This window comes from Somniosus microcephalus, chromosome 1 (genome assembly GCF_052327205.1).
Source record: "Somniosus microcephalus isolate GS21.2 chromosome 1, FLI_Smic_1.0, whole genome shotgun sequence".
Classification (NCBI taxonomy): domain Eukaryota; kingdom Metazoa; phylum Chordata; class Chondrichthyes; order Squaliformes; family Somniosidae; genus Somniosus; species Somniosus microcephalus.
The window spans coordinates 316720432-316747132 of NC_140987.1; the positions used below are offsets into that span (position 1 = coordinate 316720432).

Sequence of the window (26701 nt, forward strand, 5' to 3'; positions counted from 1 at the left end):
CTACTGAATTTCTAGGCCACTGGGTTTAAAAGACACAAGTCTCAGCAGAAAGGCTGTAAACAGAAATACAGGCTTCTGAGAAAAGATCAGTTGATAACAAAGTTGTAAACAAGTTTTGAAATGGGAATTAGTTAAATATTCTAAAGCAATGATTGAAGCAAACCATTGGTGGTTCCAAAATATCTATGGTTTGCAACGAACACAATGAGAGACACAGTTTAATGTGTGAAAAACTAACACGATAAAACAGAAATATAAACATTAAAAGAAGCATGTGCCTTTGAAACATGACATCAAGAAAAGAAACATCTGCTAGTCAAATAGTTTTATGTTAAACTTGGATGACAGGAAACATGATTAAATATGCAACTAATTGAGATAGCTAGAAAACAAGCAAACACACAGTTAAAGTGGTTTTGATTTACATATAGTAAAAACCATACCAACAATACTTTGCAGATATAACTTCAATAGATTACACCAAGCAATTGCATTGTGTTTGTATTAAACTTGAAGCAGAATGGAGTCAAAACATCTGCTAAAAAGCAGTTAAGCTAATATTAAGAATCTTCGATAAGAAAGGCATCAAACAGAAACCATAGCTGTCATTGTTTTTATGATGGTTTTTGGAACACCTAATAGAGAAATAATTATGCATGCAATAGTTGAATTGATAGTGAAAGGGTTAAAAGCAAATCCACTCAGTGTTTAAAATGCAAAGCAAACAAATTACAAAGGAAAGAGAAAGGGGTTATGTGCGAAATCACTAAGAGCTGAGGAGAAGCCAGGTGGCTAGATAAAATGTACGATAGCAAAATACTGCAGATGTTGGAAATCCGAAATAACAACAGAAAATGCTGGAAAAACTCAGCAAGTCAGGCAACATCCGTGGAGAGAAACCCGAGCTGACGCTTCGGGTTTGACCCTTCTTCAGCTCGGGTTTCTCTCCACGGATGTTGCCTGACTTGCTGAGTTTTTCCAGCATTTTCTGTTGTTATTTTGGCTAGATAAAATGTCTGCCCAGCTCAAGGACTTTATACAATGGAGCCTTACAAGAATAAGATAAGGCATAGGCACCAAGCTACACACAGCTAATGCTGAACTGTGAGAAAGATTTAATAAAATCAGCTAAACTTAAAGTAACATAAAGAAACAAAATGGCTTGCGTAGATTATTAAAGAAACCTCAGCCTAGCAACTGTAGAACCAGACATCATAACACAGGTGGCAGAGATAAGAAATAGAACAGAAAGAATGGGCTCAGTTACAAACGAGTTGTTGATACTGTAACCTATGACCTGCAGCCCAGTATTGCAGACCAAGAAGGGTCACGAGGGCCTAACCGCCAGAATCATTGCAGGGGAGGATTAATTAGCTGTTGTATTGAAGGGGTTAAATTGAACCCTCTCAGAATTCGGACAGCCGAGGTGACCACTACTTAAGTGATGCCAGCAAAATTAAACTCAGAACAAAGGAGTGGGGTCATGTGAAAGTGAATAAGATAAGAAATATCACAATAAAAATTGACTTACGTAAAAAGGCAAAACCAAAACAAAGAACAATGTGAGAAGCTTCGAAAAACCAAGATAAGACGCAGTTGTGGGACCAGACAGAATATGTGCGTTTTGCGTAAGCGATAAGGAATATGCTGCTTTAGCTAAAAATTGTAGACACAGCAGAATATAGGGGTCATGGGAATTTGACCTGTAACCAAAGGCATAGTAAGATGTAACTAACCTTTATTAATACTGAAAAGAATCCATATGTGATCAGGTGATTATTGTAATACAATGTGATCAGGTGATTATTGTAATACAATGTGATTGGATGAAAATAGAATAAAAAGCTGTACCAACTAAGAGAGAACGAGAAGGTGCTCACACAGACCGCGGGGTCTAAGGCGCTTCTCCCAGAGCTCTGATAATAAACTGCATCTTTTTACTTTTACATGGTTTAGATGTGAATTTATTTTCACCACAACAAATTGGCGCTGCGAGCAGGGTACTTCGAAGCTGGAAGACCGCCTGTACCAGTGAACGGGGCGAGTAGTCAAATATTGACCGTCCAGAAATTGGATCACTCGGAAGGGCGGTGTGACAGCGACGCAGTACCAAAAGAATCTGGTATCCGTGACGGGTGAGAGATGCAGTTCAAATAGTGGATAAGTTCAGATAGTGGATAAGTTGTGGTTAGCACTGTTGCCTCGCAGCGCCAGAGACCCGGGTTCGAATCCGGCCTTGGGCGACTGTCTGTGTGGAGTTTGCACATTCTCCCCGTGTTTGCGTGGGTTTTCTCCGGGTGCTCCGGTTTCCTCCCACAGTCCAAAGATGTGCGGGTTAGGTTGATTGGCTATGATAAATTGACCCTTAGTGTTAGGGGGATTAAATACGTGGGGTTACAGGGATAGGGTGGGACATGTGTTGGTGTAGGGGTTACGGGGATCGGGTGGGATATGTGTCGGTGCAGGCTCGATGGGCCAAAATGGCCTCTATCTGCACTGTGGGGTTTCGGTGATTTCTGTGAAGTTCAAATAGTGGATAAGTCTAAATAAGTGGTTAAGTTGATTGAAATCTGATGTGTTATTTCGGAATGTAAATGTCTCGAGGACCCATACTGAGCCGGAATTAAGAGGGCAATTGGGCCCCACGTGAAGGCCAGAGTTAGTTGGGAATCCGAGACAGACTAAAGGTCTCTGTTGTGTTGCGTGACGTGACGTATGGTAATAATGTATTAACGGCTGCAAGTGAAATCACCTCTGAGAGCGAGATTAATGTGTTAACGGCTACAAGCGAGAAAGAATCACCTCTGACAGCAAGATAGTTACAAGTCAGAACCGCCATCACTAGTGGTGGATGAACGGTAGACCTCTGAGAACGAGTTACTAGGGGGGACCGGAACGCGGTAAACTAGTATCAAAAAATAATACATTATGGCAGAAGGCGGAGGCCCAGAGTGGGGACCGCCGGGATCATTGAGTTGGCTCTATGCTGACGATCAGAAAGGTTTGATAGATAAGATGAAAAAGGATGGATGGGATCCGTCTAAGTTAACAGTGTACCAACGAGAATGGTGGGAGACACAAAAGGGAAGTAAGACAAAGAAAGTTTTATTGGTACACCAATTAGTAACGGTCATTCAAAAGACCGAGGAAATTAAAACGAAAATCTACAGGAGCAGGTGACAAAATTAGAAAAAAAATTGGCAAAACTAAAGGATAAACAAGGAGAAAGAAGATAGGGACACCGATGGAAAAAGAGAAAAAAAAGAGAAACTTAAAGTTTTACTGACATGGAAGTTATTAACATTTGTGCTGAGACAAATAAAACACAAGATTTGCTGAGTGAAAGGAACCTTAAAAAAATGCTGGAATTTCAGTTTGTGTGAAAGTTTTCCTGACTATGAATGTTTAAGAAGTTACAGTATTTCTTTTGTCTGATTAGATGTTCTTTAAAAAAAAGATTCTGTTATGTGTGGTTTAGCTCCACCCACTTCTCTGTGTTAAAAGCGTTTAAAAACTTTTGTCTTGTCTTGGATTTTGGAAGTTTTAAGAATGTGCGAATAAGATTGTGCCCCAAGAATTGAAAAAAAACCTTTGAACTAATTTAAGTTAAGCTGGTGTGTAAAAACTGAGAAGAGCAACAAAAAGTTTGTTTAATAAAAGATTAAGTTTCAGTCTAAGATTTAACCTTGGAGTCACGGTTGCTATGGTGAAATCTTCCAAAGCAGTTTGATTTGATAAGAAAATATGACGTAATTTACTGTTTTCTGCAAGAATGTGCTATTTTGTTTTGTTTGTCTGTCCATAGTTTTACAAAAGATAAGCTTCTGCCTTAAAGTTACAGTTGCCAATGTGCTTGGAAGAAAATTAATTTGAATGTTTACAAGATCTGGATTAAATTGGAGTTATGAGGTTAATTAACCTATTAAAACCAGACTTTCATTGTGGCCACGGTGACATTTTGGTTGGTGTAAATTTGTGTAGACCGCATTGAATAAGATAACCCCGCTCCGCAAGAACATCCGATAGTTGCAGAGTTCCTTACAAAGACTTACTTAGCTTGTGAACTTTGCTCAATCCCATCTTTTTTTTTCACTGTCCATATTACCTCCGTGTTCGTGTTTAGTTAAAGTGTGAAAACACAACTGTCTTTCGATCAGGAAAGTGTGTTTTTTTTGATTTACGTGAATTGACGCAGTTGCGTGCATTTGATAATGTTTTGCTCCACCTTCTTAAAAACCTGCAAAGGAGTTAACCCTTTCCACTGACAGCTGTTTAAGTTCACCAAGCAACAACTTTAGTATGAAATCTAAAGATATTGGACATTATTAAATTTAAGTTTCTTAATTTTAAGTTATTATTTCACCACAGTGACAGAGGGAAAATTAAGATTTGATAAATTAACCCCTTGGGCTCTAAGCAGAGTCACAATGGATTCCCTTCTTTCTTCTGTTATATGGAAGTTACCTCGTAAACTAATTGCAGCACTTCTGTCTCTAATGTTAAAAACACTGTTTAAGCTACCTAGCCTGAGAATCACTTGTTTCTGAAATTGGAAATGGAAGATAAATTGATAGAGATGAAATTGACATTGATAAAACCTGTCAGTTCAACTGTACTGCTATTTGGATTTTGAGATAATTTTGAAATGACAAAATGGACTCAGGCACTATATATTTGGTTACTTTTGGGAAAATAAAAGATCCTCTAAAAATAATGATAATAAAATGTGTTAATAACTTGGATCAAGTGAGAACGTTTGATCTATGTTTTCTATCTTAAATATTGTACTGGACAGTAAAGTTTTTCCAGGACTCATGAATGAGATATGAATGGTAATTAAAGGAAAGTGATTGAGAGTGTAAGATTGAAACAGGAGAATTACACTACTGAATGAGAACTTGCAAAATGCTCTCAGGCAGTTTAAAAGAGCAGAAACAAAACTGGAAAAAAATCAGTCTGAACTCGATGATCTGAAACAAGAAGAAAATAATTTGAACGACCACTTACTAAATCTCCAGGTAGATTGACAGACCAAGGAAGAACTGGTTTCAGACTTGGAGAATAAATTAATGAAGTCAAAGCAGAATGAAAATTCTCTTGCCTCCCTTCTAGCTGAGAAGGAAGATGCTTTACTTGAAAAAGCTGACAGGTTAAAGCAGTTTTCGGAAAACATTGAGAAAAGTCAGGCAACAATAGAGACCGTGGAAAAAGAAAAGTTGAATCTTGAGAATAACTTTAAGCAACAGATTATGCTTTTAGAGAGCCTAATAGCTGAGAAAACTGCATTAGTGAAAGCACAACTACAGGAAAGAGCACTTCAGGAGAAAGAAATGGAAGGGATTAATGTAGGGCTAGTTACTGCTAAAAATCAGCTTGAAATCAAGCAGGCTGAAGTGGCCAGATTACAGGCAGAGGGCCAAGAGCTCAGGTCAAAGCTTAAATAGCAGCAAGTAAGACCTTGAAGAAGTATTCAGCCATTAGACAACTACAATCTTTCGATAAGATACCTGAAAGCCCGAGAAAGGCTTGTATCGAATGGCATGGGTGGCATGATAGTGAGATACCGGTATGAGTGTGCAAATGTGATTTGTTACGTATGAAGTAATTACCATCCAGGAATGTATGGTGAATTTACACTGAAGAACGGGTCTCAGACATGCTCAGTTACTTGACAACAGCAAGACATAAAAGTGGTAATGTGGCTCAGGAGAGCGAGACAACTTTTAAAGCATATACTCCATCGAGAAACTATCTAATTAATGAAACAATCAGAATAGAGTTAAATACCTGTTAGAGGGATTGAAATTGAAGTTGAAGTGGAGAGTTACATGGAATCTGGATTGGGACAATTGAGGGCCAAGGAGAAATCATGTTTAGTAAGAATTATCCATAAGATGGATACGAGCAAAAGAGAGATCTGGAGAATCTTTTAAATCCATGATTTGTTGATTAGATGTTGAACTGTAATGTATTTGAAATGATTGTAAGACTGAATTTAACTGTGACTGTAATAATTGTGTTTTGTAGGTAACAGAGCGTGGGAAAAACCAGTACGAATCCAGTATGAGGTGATTTTAATGGTGCCTCCTGTGTCACTACTACTGCAATTACCATGCTTTACGGGTCTAACAGGACCTGTCCCATCAACCAACACGTTTTGAAGTATGAGCTACACAATTATGTGGCACAATTCGGATACTCGGATATGACATTCCCCTGTTGTTTGTGGGTTTCAGTGAGCTCATGATGTGACTGAACTCCTCCCTAAAGCATTTTTATGTTTTGGAGCAAGACAACTTGAGAATAGATATTGAAATTGACAGCATAGGGGACAACTCACATTGATGGGGTATTGGGCTTAATACATCAGCACACCCTTAGGTTCGTACTATTTCACATGCTCTGGTAGTTATCCAACTTGTAATGATATACGTAACGTGTGTAGTAAGACTTTTATACATAAGCCAATTGGGTACTCATGCCCATGACTGACAAGCACTAACAAATTAATTGAGCACACCAAAAGAGAAGATCCGAAGCGATGTAGAGGAGACTCCAGGCGGGGTAACATCAGGAAAGAGAGAAGAAACAGAGGATGTCCCAGGCGGGGCAGAATTGGAACACCGGAACAGTGAATTGAATTTGAGTAAGGGGTCAGAGGTTGCTCCTTCTCCTCAAAGGAATGGACTGTAAGGAAGGGAGAAATCTTCAAGACTCCCTACTAACTAACGCCCAAGTTGAGAGAGCAATAAGAGCTGGCTAGATTAATCAAGAGCCGATTGTGAGAAGTCAATAAAGAAATAGCTATTAGATTCAAAGATGGGTTTTAATTCTTAGACCAGGGACCGACAACAGGCAAGCGGAAAAAGATAGCATAAATGCCAGCAAGGTCGAATATCAAGCATCAAAAGACAAATAGAAATGATAAGGACTTATAATTGTCATTATAGTCGTAGTATTATTTTGTGTTACAGTGACGGTTCTGAAAGCATGCTGTAGGGCAGCTGCGTCCCGAATAGTGCTGGTTGCTACAGTTGATATAATCAATATTGAGCCAGAAGCCGAACAGCTAATGCTGGATAATGAACTGATAGCGATAGTAACATACATGTAATGTTCTTTGTTCATTTTCACAGACTACCACGCCTAGCACAACAAGATAGACAGAGGGGAAAGACGAACTTAGGTACTAAGTTTAAGCCATCAGTATAGGAGTAATCCTGGGGATGATAAAAGTGGAAGAGAAGTTGGTATCCCTAGCCAAAGTTTAAATTTGGTGCGGGACCAACAGGAGGGATTGAAAGGGTTAAAAGCAAATCCTCTCAGTGTTTAAAATGCAAAGCAAACAAATTACAAAGGAAAGAGAAAGGGGTTATGTGCGAAATCACTAAGAGCTGAGGAGAAGCCAGGTGGCTAGATAAAATGTCTGCCCAGCTCAAGGACTTTATACAATGGAGCCTTACAAGAATAAGATAAGGCATAGGCACCAAGCTACACACAGCTAATGCTGAACTGTGAGAAAGATTTAATAAAATCAGCTAAACTTAAAGTAACATAAAGAAACAAAATGGCTTGCGTAGATTATTAAAGAAACCTCAGCCTAGCAACTGTAGAACCAGACATCATAACACAGGTGGCAGAGATAAGAAATAGAACAGAAAGAATGGGCTCAGTTACAAACGAGTTGTTGATACTGTAACCTATGACCTGCAGCCCAGTATTGCAGACCAAGAAGGGTCACGAGGGCCTAACCGCCAGAATCATTGCAGGGGAGGATTAATTAGCTGTTGTATTGAAGGGGTTAAATTGAACCCTCTCAGAATTCGGACAGCCGAGGTGACCACTACTTAAGTGATGCCAGCAAAATTAAACTCAGAACAAAGGAGTGGGGTCATGTGAAAGTGAATAAGATAAGAAATATCACAATAAAAATTGACTTACGTAAAAAGGCAAAACCAAAACAAAGAACAATGTGAGAAGCTTCGAAAAACCAAGATAAGACGCAGTTGTGGGACCAGACAGAATATGTGCGTTTTGCGTAAGCGATAAGGAATATGCTGCTTTAGCTAAAAATTGTAGACACAGCAGAATATAGGGGTCATGGGAATTTGACCTGTAACCAAAGGCATAGTAAGATGTAACTAACCTTTATTAATACTGAAAAGAATCCATATGTGATCAGGTGATTATTGTAATACAATGTGATTGGATGAAAATAGAATAAAAAGCTGTACCAACCAAGAGAGAACGAGAAGGTGCTCACACAGACCGTGGGGTCTGAGACCCTTCTCCCAGAGCTCTGATAATAAACTGCATCTTTTTACTTTTACATGGTTTAGATGTGAATTAAATTTCACCACAACAATAGTAACATAGAAAGCATTCAAAGGAAGCATTCAAACAGAGGGATCGATAAAGACAATTAGCTGACATCAGCAGAGAACCTCAAAGAAGAAACCAAAGCCAAAAGGGTATCAAAATAAGACCTTGTTGGGATTGGTAGAAAACAACAGGCAGAGACTTTTGATTAAGCCAAAACAAAACGTGTCTTAATTTAATCACTCTCCACGAGGTCTGAAGGGCTCAGCCCCGTGCAGGGGCTATGACGTCATCACACAACCAATATCATGACGTCATCACGCTACCGACGCTCTTAAAGGGACCCTGCACTGATAACCCAACCCAGCATGTACATATCACAACATTGCTATACATAGTGAATTGTGTTTAGGGACATATAACAGCATTGGTTATACATTGTGTTATTGTCCCTATGTGGTCTCCGCCACATACTTCCCCCCAGAATTCACTAGCACTGGCAATGTCAGTCGTTGGGGGGGCCGGATCACACGGCCGGAACGGCTCCTCAGTTCCGGGGCGGGGACCAGGGGGTTCGTCAGAGTGACCTCGGGCACTCGGTGGTGGACTGAGGGTGCGGAAACCGGAGGTTGGCCCCGCCTCAGGGGCTGTGCCAACTCAACGGGTCGGTCCAGGTACAGGTGGGCCGGCTTAAGACGGTCCACGGAAATGTAGTCCGGCCTACCGCCGACATCCGCAACGTGAGCGCCGTCCTGTAGGCCTGGACGTCCGGGTCGGAGGCCTGGTCGGCCGTCATGTGGGTGTAGTCGATGCCGAGGTTTACGCCGCTGGCGACGGCTTGGGAGAAGCAGTCGGCAACGGGGTTGTCTTTCCCAGCCACATGCTGGATGTCCGTTGTAAACTCCGAGATGAAGGCCAACTGGCGTTGCTGACGGGCCGACCACGGCTCGGAGGCTTTGGCCATGGCGAAGGTCAACGGCTTGTGGTCCACGAACGTCGTGAATGGGCGGGCCTCCAGCAGGAAATGGAAGTGTCGGACGGCGAGGTAGAGGCCGAGAAGCTCGCGATCAAAGGTGCTGTACTTCCGCTCATTGGGTCGAGCTGCCGGCTGAAGAAGGTGAGCGGCTGCCAGGTACCATTGACCCACTGTTCATGGACGGCGCCGACCGCATAGTCCGAGGCGTCGGTGGTGAGAGCGATCAGCGCATCAGGTAACGGATGCGCCAGCATGGTCGCGTTAGCCAGGGCCCTTTTCGTGTCCGTGAAAGAACTGGCCATCTCATCGGACCAGTCGACGGTGAGTTTGTCGGGCTTGCCTTTGAGGGTCTCGTAAAGGGGCCGCAAAAGCTGGGCTGCTCGGGGGATGAAACGATGGTAAAAGTTCACCATGCCCAAAAACTCCTGCAGGGCCTTCACGGTGAGGGGTCGCAGGATGTCCATCACAGCCTCCACTTTCAATGGCAGTGGCACCGCCCCATCCTTCGTGATGCGGTGCCCGAGAAAGTCAATTGAGGACACCCGAACTGGCACTTGGCCGGGTTGATGATTAGGCTGTGCTGGCTGAGGCGTTGGAAGAGAGTCCGGAGGTGGGACACATGCTCCGTCCTGGAGGCGCTGGCGATGAGGATGTCGTCCAGGTATACGAACAGGAATGTCAGGTCCCGTAACACGGTGTCCATTAGGCATTGAAAAGCCTGTGCAGCGTTTTTGAGGCCGAATGGCATGCGGAGAAATTCGAATAGCCCGAACAGGGTGATCACCGCGGTTTTCGGGACATCCTGCAGCCGGACAGGGACCTGGTGGTAACCCCGGACGAGGTCCACTTTCGAGAATACCACTTTCCCGGCTAGGTGGGCGGAAAAGTCCTGGATGTGTGGAATCGGATAGCGGTCGGGCGTCGTCGCGTCGTTGAGGTGCCGGTAATCTCCTCACGGGTCCCACCCGCCGCCTGGTTTTGGGGCGATGTGGAGGGGTGAAGCCCACGGACTGTTCGACCGGCGGATGATGCCGAGGTGCTCCATTGTGTCGAACTCGGCTTTGGCGATGGCGAGCTTCCCCGGGTCGAGGCGCCGAGCGCGGGTGTAGACGGGCAGACCGGTGGTCGAGATGTGGTGTTCTACCCTGTGTTTGGTGGCGGTGGACGAGAACGTGGGCTTCGTGAGGTCCGGGAACTGGGCGAGGAGGCGGGAAAATTCATCGGAGGCCGAGAGTGCGCTGGACAACTGCGTCGTGCTGGACCCGCTGAGGGAACATGGGAGCGAGCTGAAGGTTTCCGCGTTGATGAGACGTCATTTCTGGACGTCCACCAAAAGGCCTTTGGCACAGAGGAAGTCAGCGCCGAGAAGGGGGGTGGACACTTTTGCTGTGACAAAGTCCCAGGTGAACCGCTGCCCGCCGAAACAAAGCGCCACATTCCGTTTCCCGAAGGTGCGGATGGAACTGCTGTTGGTGGCTTCGAGGACGGGCTGTGGTTCCCCCCTTGAATGTCTATGGCTGACACGGGCAGGACGCTCACCTGGGCACCCGTGTCACAAAGAAAACGACGTCTGGAGTCGGTGTCTGTAATAAACAACAAACTGCCTGAACGGCCGACAGCCATAGCAGCTGATGAGTGGTCTTTAGTTTGTTTCGACGCGGGAAAACTGCACGGGGGCCGACACTTCCTGGCTTTGGGGCTGAACTGCACATGGTAGAAGCAGAGGCTTGAGGGTTGCCACCGTTGGGCTGTAACAGTGGGGGCAGGGCTCCGCGTGGCCACGCAGTACTGTTGCCCGGCGGAGAAAAATTTGTCGGCCTCCTTGGCTAGGTCGCGGAAATCGGTAGTGGAAGAGTTGGCTAAAGCTGACCATACCTGACCTGGCAGCTGTTGAAGGAACAGTTACTTGAAGAGGAATCACGGTGTGTGTGTGCCCAGGAGGGCCAGCATGTGGTCCATCAGCTCCGAGGGCTTGGAGTCGCCAAGCCTGGGTAGAGAGAGAAGTCGGCGTGCGCGTTCAGCTTCGGTGAGTCCGAAAGTTTGTAAGAGGTGCACCTTCAGTGTATCGTATTTGTTGAGCTCCGGGGGGTTTTCGAGCAGGTTCACGACTCTGGCCACGGTGGAGCTGCCAAGAGTGGAGACGACGTAATAGTACCTCGTGTCATCCGCGGTGATGTCCCGGAATGCAAATTGAGCCTCGGCCTGGGCGAACCAAGCGGCAGCCTGTTGTCCCCAAAACTCGGGTAATTTGATGGAAACGGCATTCGTCGCCATTTCAGATGACGTCTTTGGAATCGTCCAAAAGAGCAGCAGGGTCACCAATGTTGGGATCGGTAGAAAACAACAGGCAGAGACATTTGTTTAAGCCAAAACAAAACATGTCTTACTTTAATCACTCTCCACGAGGCCTGAAGGGCTCAGCCCCGTGCAGGTGCTATGACGTCATCATGCAACCAACGTCATGACGTCATCACGCTACCGACGCTCTTAAAGGGACCCTGCACCGATAACCCAACCCAGCATGTACATATCACAACATTGCTATACATAGTGAATTGTGTTTAGGTACATATAACAGCATTGGGTATACATTGTGTTATTGTCCCTATGTGGTCTCTGCCACAACCTTTTTAACAGAATGTCAGAACACGCTGAATGGGCAGAGGCATCTCTGTAAGTTTTTAACTATGAGTCTCGGGTATATCAAAGTGATTGATTTTTGGTGGAGGTTCTGGATTTAGAAATAAGAAATATAATGATGTTCTGGATCTAGAGATAAGAAATACAAAATATAATGAAGTAAAGATTTGAGAATATGGATCTCTGAGAAATAAGAAATGTAAGCTAATTATACTTTGAATTGTTAATGTTGCGACTGATTCAACAGATGTTAACTGAATGCCGGCTCTTAAATAAAACTATATATTTTTAGAATTGTCTCAAAGAGTGAATCTGTATAGACTCGCGAACCCACAAATTCTGTACACTCTTTTGTAAGGAGTTGCAGAAATCTGGGGGATATTCCGAACCCTTATAATATCCGGAAGGTTACAGTCTAGTTCAACTTATTAAAAGTACTATCCGGAGGACGGTAACATCTTTAGTCGTTCCTTTCCATTAGGGAGAGATAGCCTGAACCTTTAGACCCATTTAAGAGTCTTATGGAATTGGGCTATCTCTAACTTAAGTTGAGAGTGAATGTCTGGGGAATACGCCTGATCTGGGATGGCCCAAAAGGGCTAGGGCTGTTATTAACCCTTCAGTTGGCACCCAACGAGTGTGTTGATGAGTTGATACAGAACCTATACTTATATTAATATCTATATCCATGCTGTAGATTGTTAAGTATAGAAGGAGTGTTTACTGACAGTGGTTCTAAGACCCAGATTTAAGTCTCTAGAGATAACAAAGACCCTGATCAGGCTTTGTAGAGCTTAAATCCGAACTTCCTCAAAATACTATTTGAGGTTTAGAAGCTTCTTTTTAAATCCTAACCGAGCTTAGGTAGAGCCGAAATATTAAACCCTAACCGAGGTTAGGTCCTGAAGAAATATTAAACCCTAACCAAGGTTAGATCTTGAAGAAATGGCAAATCCTGCCGGAATTGGCCAGTTTTTTTCATTAGAAAATTTAAATGATTGCTTTATTAGGGGAAATAATCCTAGCCCTGTACCTCCACAAAACCAAGTGATCATTTTTGAAATAGAAGGCTTTGATGCCGAAGGAGCTGTTAGAACTCGTGGCACAAATAATGTTGATCACCAGAACCAGGGGATGCAGAATATCCTGCGGGATAATCAAACAAATACTCCAAATCCAATAATTTCCTTAATGATAAGGTGCACACCTGCACAATTGGGAGGGCTAATGAACGGTGCCCAACAAGGTGGTGGCAACCATGGCCGAATAGCAGGACTCAGAGCAGCCTATGCTCCTGGGGGCCATGGATTCTGGTTAAGGTGGCAAACTCATGATGAAATAAATGACAACAATCTTTGAGAAAACTATAGACAGCTTAGAATGCATTATAATCAATGCCGACAGGCACTAGCTCACTCTTATCTAAATGCTGGAGGTGTAATGATTAATGGTCCAGTAAACCAACCCCAGCAACCAGAAATTGCGCTCCTAGGTCAAGTAAACCTGAGCTCTATCTACACAATGTGTGGTAAACCAGGAAAAACCAGCCAGGAAAAAACCTGCTGGATTCTAACTAACCTTGATAAATTGGAAACCTGTTGTCAAAATTGGAATGCTCAACACCTGAGGCAACTACTACAGATGATATTAAGTTCAGACTTAATTCCCCCATTAAACCAGTGTAACAACTGAGTTCAAATATACGCTTATGTTCTCATGGCAACTCAGGGCGGGCATGTAATAGGTTCAATCAAGGAAATACTCACAAATACAGCCACAACTGAAGGACTGGTAGCTGCCTACAGATTAGGCAAAGTACTTACACAGGATAATTGGGACATTGTTCATGATTGCCTGGCCAATCAATATTAAAATACAGCCCTCAAACTTGCCTGTGAGGGTGCTCTAAATGATTATCGAGATAACCAACAAAGATGGGATAATGTCAATCGCATTATCCAATTAAATCATGACCTGTTAGGTCTACCCCAAACTAAACCTATAATGAGATCAGAAACTAGGGATAAAAAAATGGAGAAGGTATCTTTGGTACTCAGAAAGAAGGATTGTATAGACCCAAGTCTCAAGTCCACCCTGCCCAGACACAAACTCATGGCTCGGGACCCCCAAGAGGGTATTCCAAAAGGTTTACATCCCCAACCCGCCCACAAAATGAGACAGATTTCTCCCCAGAAATGGGATCGATGAGGGGCTAGGCCTCGAAAAGAAAGCAAAGGACAGCAGACTCCCTATGGGGACAGCATTTACACTGGCCAAAGTTGTTAAAGAGCCATGGGAGGGTACCGAGAAAACTGAAATTGGGATCAAAAAGATTCCCGGCAGAACCAACATCCACCTCAACAGGAGGATCGTCAAGAAAGTAAACGGTCCGATAAACCCCATCAGGGATCTGGAAAACATGAAATCCCCAAGAGGGAGGCACAAAAATCAGTTAAAATAATTAAAGATAAAGAGGTAAATGAACCTCAACATCTTGAAGCTGATCAATCCCAGCCAGGACCTTTTGAATTCCCCTATACCTTGGCAACCTTGCCCACAAACGAACACAGCTTGATTAAACTTGTCCAGAAGGGGGAGGCAAAGACCTCCTCAAGAAACTAATTAATAAATACTATTTTTAAATACAAAGCCATCCAAAATTAATGTGGAAAGACAGAATATCTCTCCATCATTGAGGATGATAATACGGAAGAGAGAATCAGATAAATACTTATGAAACCGCTTACAGAGTACCATCAAGTTATTTACTGTGATGGAACGTCAATGACGATTAAAAAAGAGACATCCCAACAATCCTCAGCTAGGGTGGGGATAGTAGTAGGGACATTGAGATTCCTATTCTTTAAATCCAAAAGAATTACTGTTTAAACCCTTTGGCCATAAGACAGCACGATATGCTGAAGCCACAGCTTTACGGTATGTTTTAAAGAAAGCAGACTTTATTAAACCCACACTGTGGGAAGATATTCTCCATTCGAGAATGGAGAAAAAGAAGTGTCAGGTGATTCATGTAAATGGGCATACCACTGGAATAGTACACTCAAAAGGAAACAGCCTTACAGACGAACAAGTGAAATGTTCGGTCTGCATGATACCCCCTTGAGAGGGGCCTGCCAATGTTAGTGTAATCACTAGGGCAGAATGGGCAGCTAATCAGGATGAGGAACTGATTCAGCTATTAGACCCAATAACAGAGAATCCACCAGAATGTCCACCAAGGTACTTTTACTCGGAAACCCCTACGGGTATTGTATTAGTTAAGTTGCCCAAAGGAAACCGAGAAGTACCCTCGTGCCACAAACGAGAACAACATGTAAAAAAAGAAGCTAACAAGGGCATAAGTCAAGCACATTGTGGTGCCAGAATAACATTCTGCAAATTGACCCTCTTATATTGGTGGCCAGGAATGCTTAACGCCTGTAAAACATAGGTGGCAAATTGTGAGCCATGCTATTCGACCAATAAGTCATCACTAAATTAAGCCACCACCATTGGCTCCTGTGAAAGCTGATGAGCAAATGGGAAAATTCTTTATTGATTTTATTTGACCACTTCCCCCATTTTTGGGATATAGACATGTTCTTGTTTGTGTGGATGGATGCACTTCCTTTTGCTGGCTGCTCCCACAAACTGTTTCGGAAAACGCACTTGCCAGGGCTATTTCTGATATAATTACTGTAGCTGGTGCACCCAAAATCTTGCACTCCATTAAAGGTGGAGCCTTTGTATCTAAGGGGCCAGAAATTAGGATCGGGTGCTTGCCGTGCGTGCAAGCACCACTTAACCCCTTAGTTCGATGGAGAGGAAATGCCGGTTTCCCGCGCATGCGCTGTGCATGCTGGAATCTGGCACTTCCAACGGGCCCATGCGTGAGTACACCGTCTGTAGTCACGTGTTGGGACCAGAATTACTGGCCCAAGGTCTTCAAAGGCTATTGTAAACAAAGGGGGATTGGGTTAGAGCATAGCACACCACGTCATCTGCAATCAGCGGGGCTGGTGGAATGTAAAAAAAATTGGGAAGTAATAAAGTCATTGGTCAAACCGTTGAGAATCAGGGAAATAAGTGGACCACCAGCATTCCGGAAGTACAGCTATCACTCAATCATGTGCCCACATCTGCATCAGGGACAGTGTCCCCTAAGAAACTCCATATTATCTGATGTATGGGGTTGCAATGCATACACTGCTTACCCATAGTTACTTTATTGCCTCTACACACTGAGTCCTTGACCCGACAGCGGCAGTTAGATAAAAAAAAAGTAACAGAGGAGATTCATCGAATTGATCAGAGGATAAGGGAAGCAAATAGGCAGAAAAAAATGACAAATTAAGTATGGCAACCCATAGTAAGAGAATGGGTACAAGAGAAGAAGTACAAGCAGAAACCTGGTTTAAAATCAAAGTGGAAAAACCTGTTCAAATACAGTCTGTTATTAACGAAAGAACAGTTCAAATACATATTAACCAGCTGAATGGTAAGTCTATTTTTTAAAATGTCTCCATAGACAATATCAAAAGATGCCCTGAAGGATACCGAAAAGAAGGAACAATACAAGGTGTAGTCGTACACTTGTTTTTAAAGACCTAGCTTGAAATACAACACAGAAATGGATGCGATCGAAATACTGACAGAGGAAAGTCAGAAGGAAGTCAGAAGGTGTCGCCGACACTTCTACACGTTGCTTGGCAACGCATCAGGAAATGGATTTGCGAAAAGCAACAACTGAAACAAGGAAAGATCAACGAGTCACTTCAGCAAAGGAGGAAGATATCCCGGATAAGGAAGGAACCAACTAAGTGCCTGGCAAGGCCTTCATCACAACATGCATCGGTACACACACTGGATCGAAGGAACAGTGTGTCAAGCTTCAACTAGTTTCAACTGATGTCTCCTTGACTCATATGAATAACTCATCTATACGGAACATACATCTGGCGATTGGACATTTTAAGGACATTGCTGTTTCGCTCATAGCATGACTATGTACTTACCATCCATTTAAATTGTGTACAATTTAAAATAAGACAAAACATTGTCCTAGGATGAATTCAAAGGAATTTTCATGTAGCACATGATTGTACATCTTGTAAAATGAATATGCTATTGTAACCTCATGAGCAATATTGACCAAACTCTGCCCTGATGTTATTAGCTCATCTTTTGGTCAAGGTGGGGGTGTGAAGGAATAGCCATGATTCAGAGAAATACACGACACTATGAACAGGTTTCTAATATTATTAATAAAAGACATACTGGGTTTAAAAGACACAAGTCTCAGCAGAAAGGCTGTAAACAGAAGTACAGGCTTCTGAGAAAAGATCAGTTGATAACAAAGTTGTAAACAAGCTTTGAAATGGGAATTAGTTAAATATTCTAAAACAATGATTGAAGCAAACCATGGTGGTTCCGAAAGGTCTATGGTTTGCAACGAACACAATGAGAGACACAGTTTAATGTGTGAAAAACTAACACGATGAAACAGAAATACAAACATTAAAAGAGGCATGTGCCTTTGAAACATGACATCAAGAAAAGAAACATCTGCTAGTCAAATAGTTTAATGTTAAACTTGGATGAGAGGAAACACAATTAAATATGCAACCAATTGAGATAGCTAGAAAACAAGTAAACACACAGTTAAAGTGGTTTTGATTTACATATAGTAAAAACCATACCAACAAGACTTTGAAGATATAACTTCAATAGATTACACCAAGCAATTGCATTGTGTTTGTATTAAACTTGAAGCAGAATGGAGTCAAAACATCTGCTAAAAAGCAGTTAAGCTAATATTAAAAATCTTCGAAAAGAAAGGCATAGAAAGCATAAGAAAGGAACAGAAACCATAGCTGTCATTGTTTTTATGATGGTTTTTGGAACACCGGAAAGTAGAGAAATAATTATGCATGCAATAGTTGAATTGATAGTAAAATAGAAAGCATTCAAACAGAGGTATCAATAAAGACAATTAGCTGACATCAGCAGAGAACATCAAAGAAGAAACCAAAGCCAAAAGGGTATAAAAATAAGACCTTTTTAATAGAACGTCAGAACACGCTGAACGGGCAGGGCATTTCTCAACATTCCAGAGGCATCTCTGTAAATTTTTAACTATGAGTCTCGGGTATATCAAAGTGATTGATTTTTGGTGGAGGTTCTGGATTTAGAAATAAGAAATGTAACGATGTTCTGGATTTAGAAACAAGAAATATGAAATAAAGTGAAATAAAGATTTGAGAATAAGGATCTCTGAGAAATAAGAAATGTAAGCTAATTGTACGTTGAATTGTTAATGTTGCAACTGATTCAACAGATGTTAACTGAATGCCGGCTCTTAAATAAAACTATATATTTTTAGAATTGTCTCAAAGAGTGAATCTGTATAGACTCGCGAACCCACAAATTCTGTACACTCTTTTGTAAGGAGTTGCAGAAATCTGGGGGATATTCCGGACACTTACAATATCCGGAAGGTTACAGTCTAGTTCAACTTATTAAAAGTGCTATTCAGAGGACAGTAACATCTTTAGTCATTCCTTTCCTTTAGGGAGAGATAGCCTGAACCTTTAGACCCATTTAAGCATCTTATGGAATTCAGCTATCTCTAACTTAAGTTGAGAGTGAATGTCTGGGGAATACGCCTCATCTGGGATGGCCCAAAAAGGCTAGGACTGTAATTAACCCTTCATCTTGTCCCCATCATATACTCAGAGGGCACATACATCGCAGTTTAGATAAAGAGTAATGAACCCTCTACACTCTCCCATCAAACACTTCCAGGGCAGGTACATTATGGGTTACAAACAGATTAAAGCTTCCTCTATACTATCCCATCAAACACTCCCAGGGCAGGTACAGCATGGGTTAGATACAGATTAAAAAGAGCTCTACACTGTCCGATCAACCACTCCCAGTGCAGCTACAGCATGGGTTAGACACAGAGTAAAGCTCTCTCTACACTGTCCCATCAAACACTCCCAGGGCAGGTACAGCAAGGGTTAGATACAGGGAAAAGCTCCCTCTACACTGTCCCATAAAACAAGCCCACGGCAGGTACAGCACGTGTTAGATACATATTAAAGCTCCATCTACACTGTCACCATCATACACTCTCAGTACAGGTACAGCATGGGTTAGATACAGAGTAAAGAACCCTCTACACTGTCCCATCAATCAATCCAAGGGCAGCTGCAGCATGGGTTATATACAGAGTAAAGCTCCCTCTGCACTGTCCAATCAAGCACTCCCAGGGCTGGTAAAGCATGGGTAAGATACTGTGTAAAGCTCCCTCTACAGTCCCATCAAACACTCCCAGGGCAGGTTCATTATGTGTTACATACAGAGTAAAGCTTTCTCTATACTGTCCCATCCATCACTCCCAGGGCAGGTACAGCACATGTTAGATAAAGAGTAAAACGAGCTCTACACTGTCCGATCTGCCACTCCCAGTGCAGGTAGAGCATGGGTTAGATACAGAGTAAAGCTCCCTCTACACTGTCCCATCAAACATTCCCAGGGCAGGTACAGCACATGTCAGATACATATTAAAGCTCCCTCTAACCTGTCCCAATCATACACTCCCAGGGCAGGTACAGCATGGGTTAGATACAGAGTAAAGAACCCTCTACACTGTCCCATCAAACAACACCAGGACAGGTGCAGCATGGGTTATATACAGACTAAAGCTCCCTCTGCACTGTCCAATCAAGCACTCCCAGGGCTGGTACAGCACGGGTAAGATACCGTGTAAAGCTCCCTCTACACTGTCCCATCAAACACTCCCAGGGCAGGTCATTATGGGTTACATACAGATTAAAGCTTCCTCTATAATGTTCCATCAATCACTCCCAGGGCAGGTACAGCATGTGTTAGATAAAGAGTAAAACGAGCTCTACACTGTCCGATCAACCACTCCCAGTGCAGGTATCGCACGGGTTAGATATAGAGTAAAAATAGTTCTACACTGTCCGCTCAACCACTCCCTTTGCAGTTATAGCAAGGGTTAGATACAGAGTAAATTTCCCTCTACAATGTCCCATCAATCACTCCCAGGGCAGGTACAGCATGGGTTAGATAGAGAGTAAAGCTCACTCTATACTGTCCCATCAATCACAATGATGACCATGTGTGCAGGAAGTGTGTCCAGCTGCAGCTACTGGCAGATCGCTTTGCGGCGCTGGAGCTGCGATTGGATACATAATGGACCATCCGCGATGCAGAGGATGTCGTGGATATCATGTTTAAGCAGTTGGTCACACCGCAGGCAAAGGTTGCACAGGCAGAGGAGTAGGCGCAGGCAGGAAATGCAGGAGTCTCCTGTGGACATTCCCCTCTCAAACAGATATACCACTTTGAATACTGTTGAGGGGGATGGCTTATCAGGGGAAAGCAGCAGCAGCCAACTTCCTGGCACCAGGGGTGGTTGGTTCTGCTGCACAGGACGGGAGGAATAAGAGGGGTAGAGCTATCGTAATAGGGGATTCTATTTTAAGGTGAATAGATAGGCATTTCTGCGGCCGCAAACGAGACTCCAGGAGGGTGTGTTGCCTCCCTGGTGCAAGGGTCAAGGATGTCTCAGAGCGGCTGCAGAACATTTTGGAAGGGGAGGGTGAACAGCCAGTTGTCGTGGTGCATATAGGTACCAACGATATAGGTAAAAAATGGGATGAGGTCCTAAAAGCTGAATATAGGGAGTTAGGAGGTAAATTAAAAAATAGGACCTCAAAGGTAGTAATCTCAGGATTGTTACCAGTGCCACGTGCTAGTTAGAGTAGAAATAGAAGGATACTTCAAATGAATACGTGGCTAGAGGAATGGTGCAAGGGGGAGGGATTCAAATTGCTGGGACATTGGAACCGGTTCTGGGGGAGGTGGGACCAGTGCAAACCGGACAGTTTGCACCTGGGCAGGGCCGGGAACAAAGTCCTAGGGGGAGTGTTTGCTAGTGCTCTGGGGAAGGGTTTAAACTAAAATGGCAGGGGGTTGGGAACCTGAGCAGGGAGGCAGAGGAAAGGGAAACAAGGATAAAGGCAAAAGATAGGAAGGAGAAAAACAAAAGTGGCAGTCAGAGAAATCAATGGTTTAAATCAAACATGGCCACAGTAAATAATAATTCTAAAAGGTCTAAGAGCATTAAAAAAAAGGCCTGAAGGCTTTGTGTCTTAATGCGAGGAGCATTCGTAATAAGGTGGATGAATTAACTGCGCAAATAGAGGTAAACGAATATGATTTGATTGGGATTACGGAAACAAGGCTCCAGGGTGGCCAAGGCTGGGAACTCAACATCCAGGGGTATCCAATATTCAGAAAAGATAGGCAAAAAGGAAAAGGAGGTGGGGTAGCATTGCTGGTTAAAGAGGGGTTTAACAGCATTTTAAGGAAGGATATTAGCTCTGATGATGTGTAATCTGTATGGGTAGAACTGAGAAATACCAAAGGGCAGAAAATGTTAGTGGGAGTGGTATATAGACCTCTAAACAGTAATGTGGAGGTTGGAGATGGCATTAAAAGGGAAATTAGAGCAGCGTGCAATAAGGGTACGGCAGTTATCATGGGTGACTTTAATCTACAGATAGATTGGGCTAACCAAATTAGTAACAATACTGTGGAGGAGGAATTCCTGGAGTGTATAAGGGATAGTTTCCTGGACCAATATGTCGAGGAACCAACTAGAGATCAGGCCATCTTAGACTGGGTATTGTAGGGGGGGCATCTATTACCTGGTTTATGGTAACATACCTGGCCAGCAGCCCTTTTGCCTGCTGCACTGTAAACCAATTTAACAGCGGTTCCGAATCGCTACCCCACCTTTCAGTTCTGACTGGAGGACTTACAATTAATGATGTTAAAGCGGACAATTTGTTTGGATATGAGCAAAGTCAAAATTTATTAAACTAAAGAACCATAATCAAATATAAACTATACCACACGAACATAGTAAATGCAACAAAAGTATATAACAAGGGGGTACACACGGCAAAAACGAGGGATACAGTGGCTACAATGTTATTTAAACAATCTTAGCAATTCCCTTAAATCACCACCCCAAAGTCCTTGCTAGGTTGTCTTGTTTGAGGAGTCAGAACACTCTGCTTACCTGTGATCCAGCGAAGTAAAAAGAGAAGAGACCTGATAGCTTCTCAGTAGCTATCTTTTATACTTGTTGCTGCTGCCGCTCTGTCTGGAAAAATTCCCGCCTAAAGTTCCAGTACACAAACAAAAGGACTGTGATTGGCTGCTGAATTGCTTGTTTAAACATAGCCAGCCATAATCGACCTCGGGTCAAGTAGGTAACTCCTGACCTCCCTGGTTTGATTGACAGGTCTTTCATTCTGGTGCCGCTCCGTCTGACCAGTACACAAAAAAAAGGACTGTGATTGACTGTTGAATCATAGCCAGCCATAATCGACCTCGGGTCAGGTAGGCAACTCCTGACCTCCCTGGTTTGATTGACAGGTCTTTCACACAAACACATTACAAGCTGTAAACCTCTGTGTTTGACCGGGCTCCAAAGCACAAGCCTTAAAAGATGTTCCTTCTCAATGTGTGTGAATACTTCCCCAAATTTCCTTGACTCTGTTGTAGTCTAGTCCAGCAGTCTTTCGTGGCTCTGAACATGCTTCAAAACATTGATCTGACCCAGAGGCAATTCAAAACACATAAACCTTCATCCACGATGTGGACCAATGTTTCTCTTGTTTTCAGGGGAATTTTGCGAAACCCTTACAGTATTATGCAATGAGAAAGGATTAATTAGCAATCTTGTTGTGCGAGGCCCCTTGGGTCGGATCGATCATAATATGATAGAATTCTTCACTAAGATGGAGAGTGAAGTAGTTGACTCAGAGACTAGGGTCCTGAATTTAAATAAAGGAAACTACAATGGTATGAGGCGTGAGTTGGGTAGGATTGATTGGGGAATGTCACTCAAAGGGTTGATGGTGGATAGGCAATGGCAAACATTCGAAGACCGCGTGGATGAACTAAAGAATTTGTTCATCCCAATTTGGCATAAAAATAAAACAAAAAAGGTGACTCAACCGTGGCTAACAAGGGAAATTAGGGATAGCATAAGATCCAAGGAGAGGACATATAAATTGGCCAGAAAAAGCAGTAAACCTGAGGATTGGGAGCAGTTTAGGATTCAACAAAGGAGGACAAAGGGATTTATTAAGAAGGGGTAAATAGAGTATGAGAGTAAGCTTTCAGGGAACATAAAAACTGACTGTACAAGCTTTTATAGATATATGAAGAGAAAAAGATTGGTGAAGTGTAAGATTCGCGAAATTTTCATTAAATAATCACGCAGGAAAATAGGGTTAATAAAACAGCTTTATTGACCAAAAGAAGCTTATACAGAGAAACCTTTGATAAAAGGGCACACAAAATGGCCGCCAGACCTCGTGACCAGCTTCTGGGACCATTTGAATTTCTGTTACTGCAAGCCAGACAGGCTTGTGGATTGAGGGTATTAAAAGCCCGCGAAAACCAGTTTCGGGAAGCCGAAACTCATGGAACTGAGCATACATATTGATTAGATTATAAGTACAGGACAGATTTGGGTGGCAGGATGAGACCCATCAAGAAATGGGTGGACAATTGAACGAACGCTTAAACCCATTACACTGTACAAAGAGAAGCCGTTTAACAGCCATCCAGGGCAATCTCCAGACCGATCAATATACAAACCGAGTTACGGTAACAAAACAAAGACATTATCGGCCCAGGAAGGCCAGTTAAGCTATCACCGACTCCCGTTATGAAGACAAAACACCCCTGCAGAGAGTTCTGCCTGCCAAAATTATCACAAAGACAGGACTATGATTTGGCGGGAGATAAGAATGTTCCAAAAGGGTATAACTGTGGATTGAGTAAAGTCCATCGGTACTTCTTCTTCTTCTTCTTCTTCGGTTTGGAACGTGTTCGGTTCGTGGTTCGGTAAACGGTGTCCAGCGGGGTGTTCAGCCGTGTGTTCCGCGACTTTGGAAGCCAGCTCGGCCAGGCAAGGCCCGGCCACGACGGGAAGACGACGAGGGAGGCCCGGGTACTTTTGTCGGGAGATCATCGACAACCCAGTTCGGAGAAGAAGACACTCAGGGCCCGGGTTCTCCAGTTCTTCAACATCACATCGGTAATGGATCCATCCATGGTGAGCGCTCACCAAGGCTGTATCGGCTGCCTCCATCGCAGGAGAACCAAGAGGAAAACAAGCTGCGCCAGAAGCTTCCAAACCCACGTGACGACGGAAAGCTGTGTCGAAAGGCTGCAAAGCCTTTTTCGCAATTCTTAAAGTGGTGAGCATGATCCCGAGTCCCTCAAATCGAAACTTAGTTAGGTTTAGGGGAGGGGGTTAAGGGTGATTATAATGTGTTACCCCTTTCACGATGTGCCGTGTGTTCCCCATTTCTATAGAGTTAAGTTTATAGATGTGTGCATGCTTGTAGTTGCTTTAATCTGTGCATATGACATGTATTTTATAATGCTGCAAACTGTTCAATAAAGGCATCCATTTCGTGCTATTCGACCTGGTCTATTGAGTTTTTCTGCACTACAGCTCCCTGCACCTAAGCCCAAGGTCTAGAACCGTAGGGGCGAGTGGGTCGAACCACTCATGGGTAATTATTGCAAGAAGCCTGGCAGGAGACCAGAGCAAGCAAGATAAACCCCCTACAGAGATGACGACCGCGGCAGGACCTTGGCAGCAGGAATGTAGTGTTTTAGATCAAGTTCTGAATAAACGAAATGTGATGGATGACAGAATAGCGGATTATGTTTTTGGGAAGGTAAACGTTACAGAACAGTGGATATCCAACCTATTAAGAGATAGGCACCTGCTAGACGCAGCCATCAAGTGGACAGAAAGCAAAGAGCACAAAAGATCTGTAGAAAAAGCGGTCTGGCTGATGTGCTACAAGAAGCAAGTCCAGCTTTTGGACCAAGTCGTTGTAGCACAGACGGCCCAGATCAAAGGGTTACTAGCAGAAGTAGAGGAAAAGGTTGCGTGAGGAAAGAGACTGATTGCATCGCTCAACGCGCTGAATCAGGAACGCCACTCCGTAACCAATCGCCATGAGGCCAAGATAGATTACCTGGAGTGTCAGGTCACTGAGGCCAAGTCCAGTGAAGGAAGAATAAGAGAAAGGTGTGTCCGCCTAACTCAGCAGGTAAAGGCACAGGAGGAGAGTATTCTGGGAGCTAGAGCAGCGTACAAGATGGCCATCGAGGATAGGTCTGAGAACGCCGACCATAGCGCTTGCCAAAGGGAGCTAGAGGACCTGAGAACGGCCCTAGCGAAGGCAAACGGCTTGGTGTGTCTCATAAACCCACCAGCGAGCCATCTACAGTCAGCCAGGGAATCCAAAAGACCGATTCCGCGAGAGGCAGTTGGGGTACCAACCCCCGAGCCCTCGGCACCTCCCAACTATGATGAGTCTTGGGTTGCGGGGGAGGAAACGGTGGAGTTAGTCGAAGAGATTCCTGAGGTAGAGCAACCCCAGGTAGTAGGGTCGAAGCCGGCACCGATGTGTCCCACTCGACACCGGAGGCTCGGTCCGGACAACGAGAATGGCGATGACAGACCCCTCATGAATCAGATCGTAATGGCCCACAGCGCACAACAGCTAAGGGCAATGATAAGCCACATCCCAAAACTCTCCGAGTCAGGAGATCCCTCCGTCCATTTTAGGGACGTGGAGCAGACCGCAGCAGTTAATGACTGCGACGGGGGAGAGCAGTCCAGAATGCTGCTGTTCTCCCTGGACAGCTCGATCCTCCAGTGTCTCTCTGACGAGAGCAAGAGAGGGCACAGGGAGTATGAGGATTTACGGGACGAGGTCCTGGAGGTTATGGGGGAAGATGACGGAAGTCCGTTCCTCCGATTGGGTAGGACGGTACAGCTAGAGGGAGAGCCCCCACGGGTTTTCGCCGGAAGGTTGTGGCCAGTGTATCGGCGCAGCTGCCCGGGCGGGCCGGCCTGGGATGGGCTGAACGCTGGTCAAAGGGCTCATTGGCTCCGGTGCCTGGTCACCAATTGCTTGCCACAGGTGAGGGAGTAGGCCAAAACATGGTTTGACCCCAATAACCCCCGCTCCATGGAGGAGATAGTACTTGATCAGCTCACGATAGGTTACAGGAACAGCAGGAGTAGGGAAGTGCCTCCCCCAAAGGGAAAGGTGCATGAGGTGAGGCCTGCAGCTCCTGTTAAAAAAGAGTGGCATCAGGAGGGGAATCGCCCTCCCCAAGCCAAGAATAGTTGTTACGGGTGTGGGAAGGAAGGTCACTGGCGCCGGGACTGTAAAAATCCCTGGAAGGATTTAAAGGGAAAAGCTCCCTCAGCCCCAGCCCAAATGCCCATCCGGGAGAAAGGAGCCGATGTGTCGATCCATCCCGATGCGATCGAGTCAGTTTTAGAGGCAATGCGGTCTCTAATGACCTCGCAGGGGAAAGTGGCAGTCGCCAACGGCCCTGTTGCTCCCCCAGCCCCAACCGCAGCGCCCCAATGACTAAAGCCCGTGCAGCCCGTCTACCTGTGTCCGCTCCGTTATGACGCGTGGAGAAGACCCCTTGTGGAGATGGAGGTAGAGATGGATACGGGGGCATCATGTACTGTGATACACACAGCTAAACTTTTGCCTCACCTCTGTCTACCCAGGCTCCATTCTCATTAGCGGGTTTCACAGGCAAAGAACAGGCTGGCGCGTACTCCATCCCGCTCTCCATTCATTTGGGAGCACTCCACACCAC

At 44.1% G+C, this 26701-nt stretch overlaps 1 protein-coding gene and 1 long non-coding RNA gene across 2 annotated transcripts in view; one reads left to right on the forward strand and one right to left on the reverse strand.

The window, feature by feature from the left end:
- LOC147124871 (gamma-aminobutyric acid receptor subunit beta-4-like) overlaps positions 1 to 26701 on the reverse strand; it is a 559637-nt gene that overhangs the window by 65870 nt on the left and 467066 nt on the right. The window contains exons 6-8 of the mRNA XM_085986885.1: positions 15868 to 15887; positions 14905 to 14938; positions 13559 to 13570 (exon numbers count right to left, since the gene is read on the reverse strand). Coding sequence (XP_085843011.1) covers positions 13559 to 13570; positions 14905 to 14938; positions 15868 to 15887 — 66 coding nt within the window. The remainder of the gene's footprint in view (positions 1 to 13558; positions 13571 to 14904; positions 14939 to 15867; positions 15888 to 26701) is intronic.
- On the forward strand, positions 1007 to 8329 carry LOC147124872 (uncharacterized). The gene is made up of 2 exons (XR_015079173.1): positions 1007 to 2135; positions 6028 to 8329. It is a non-coding gene; the product is annotated as an uncharacterized LOC147124872 (long non-coding RNA).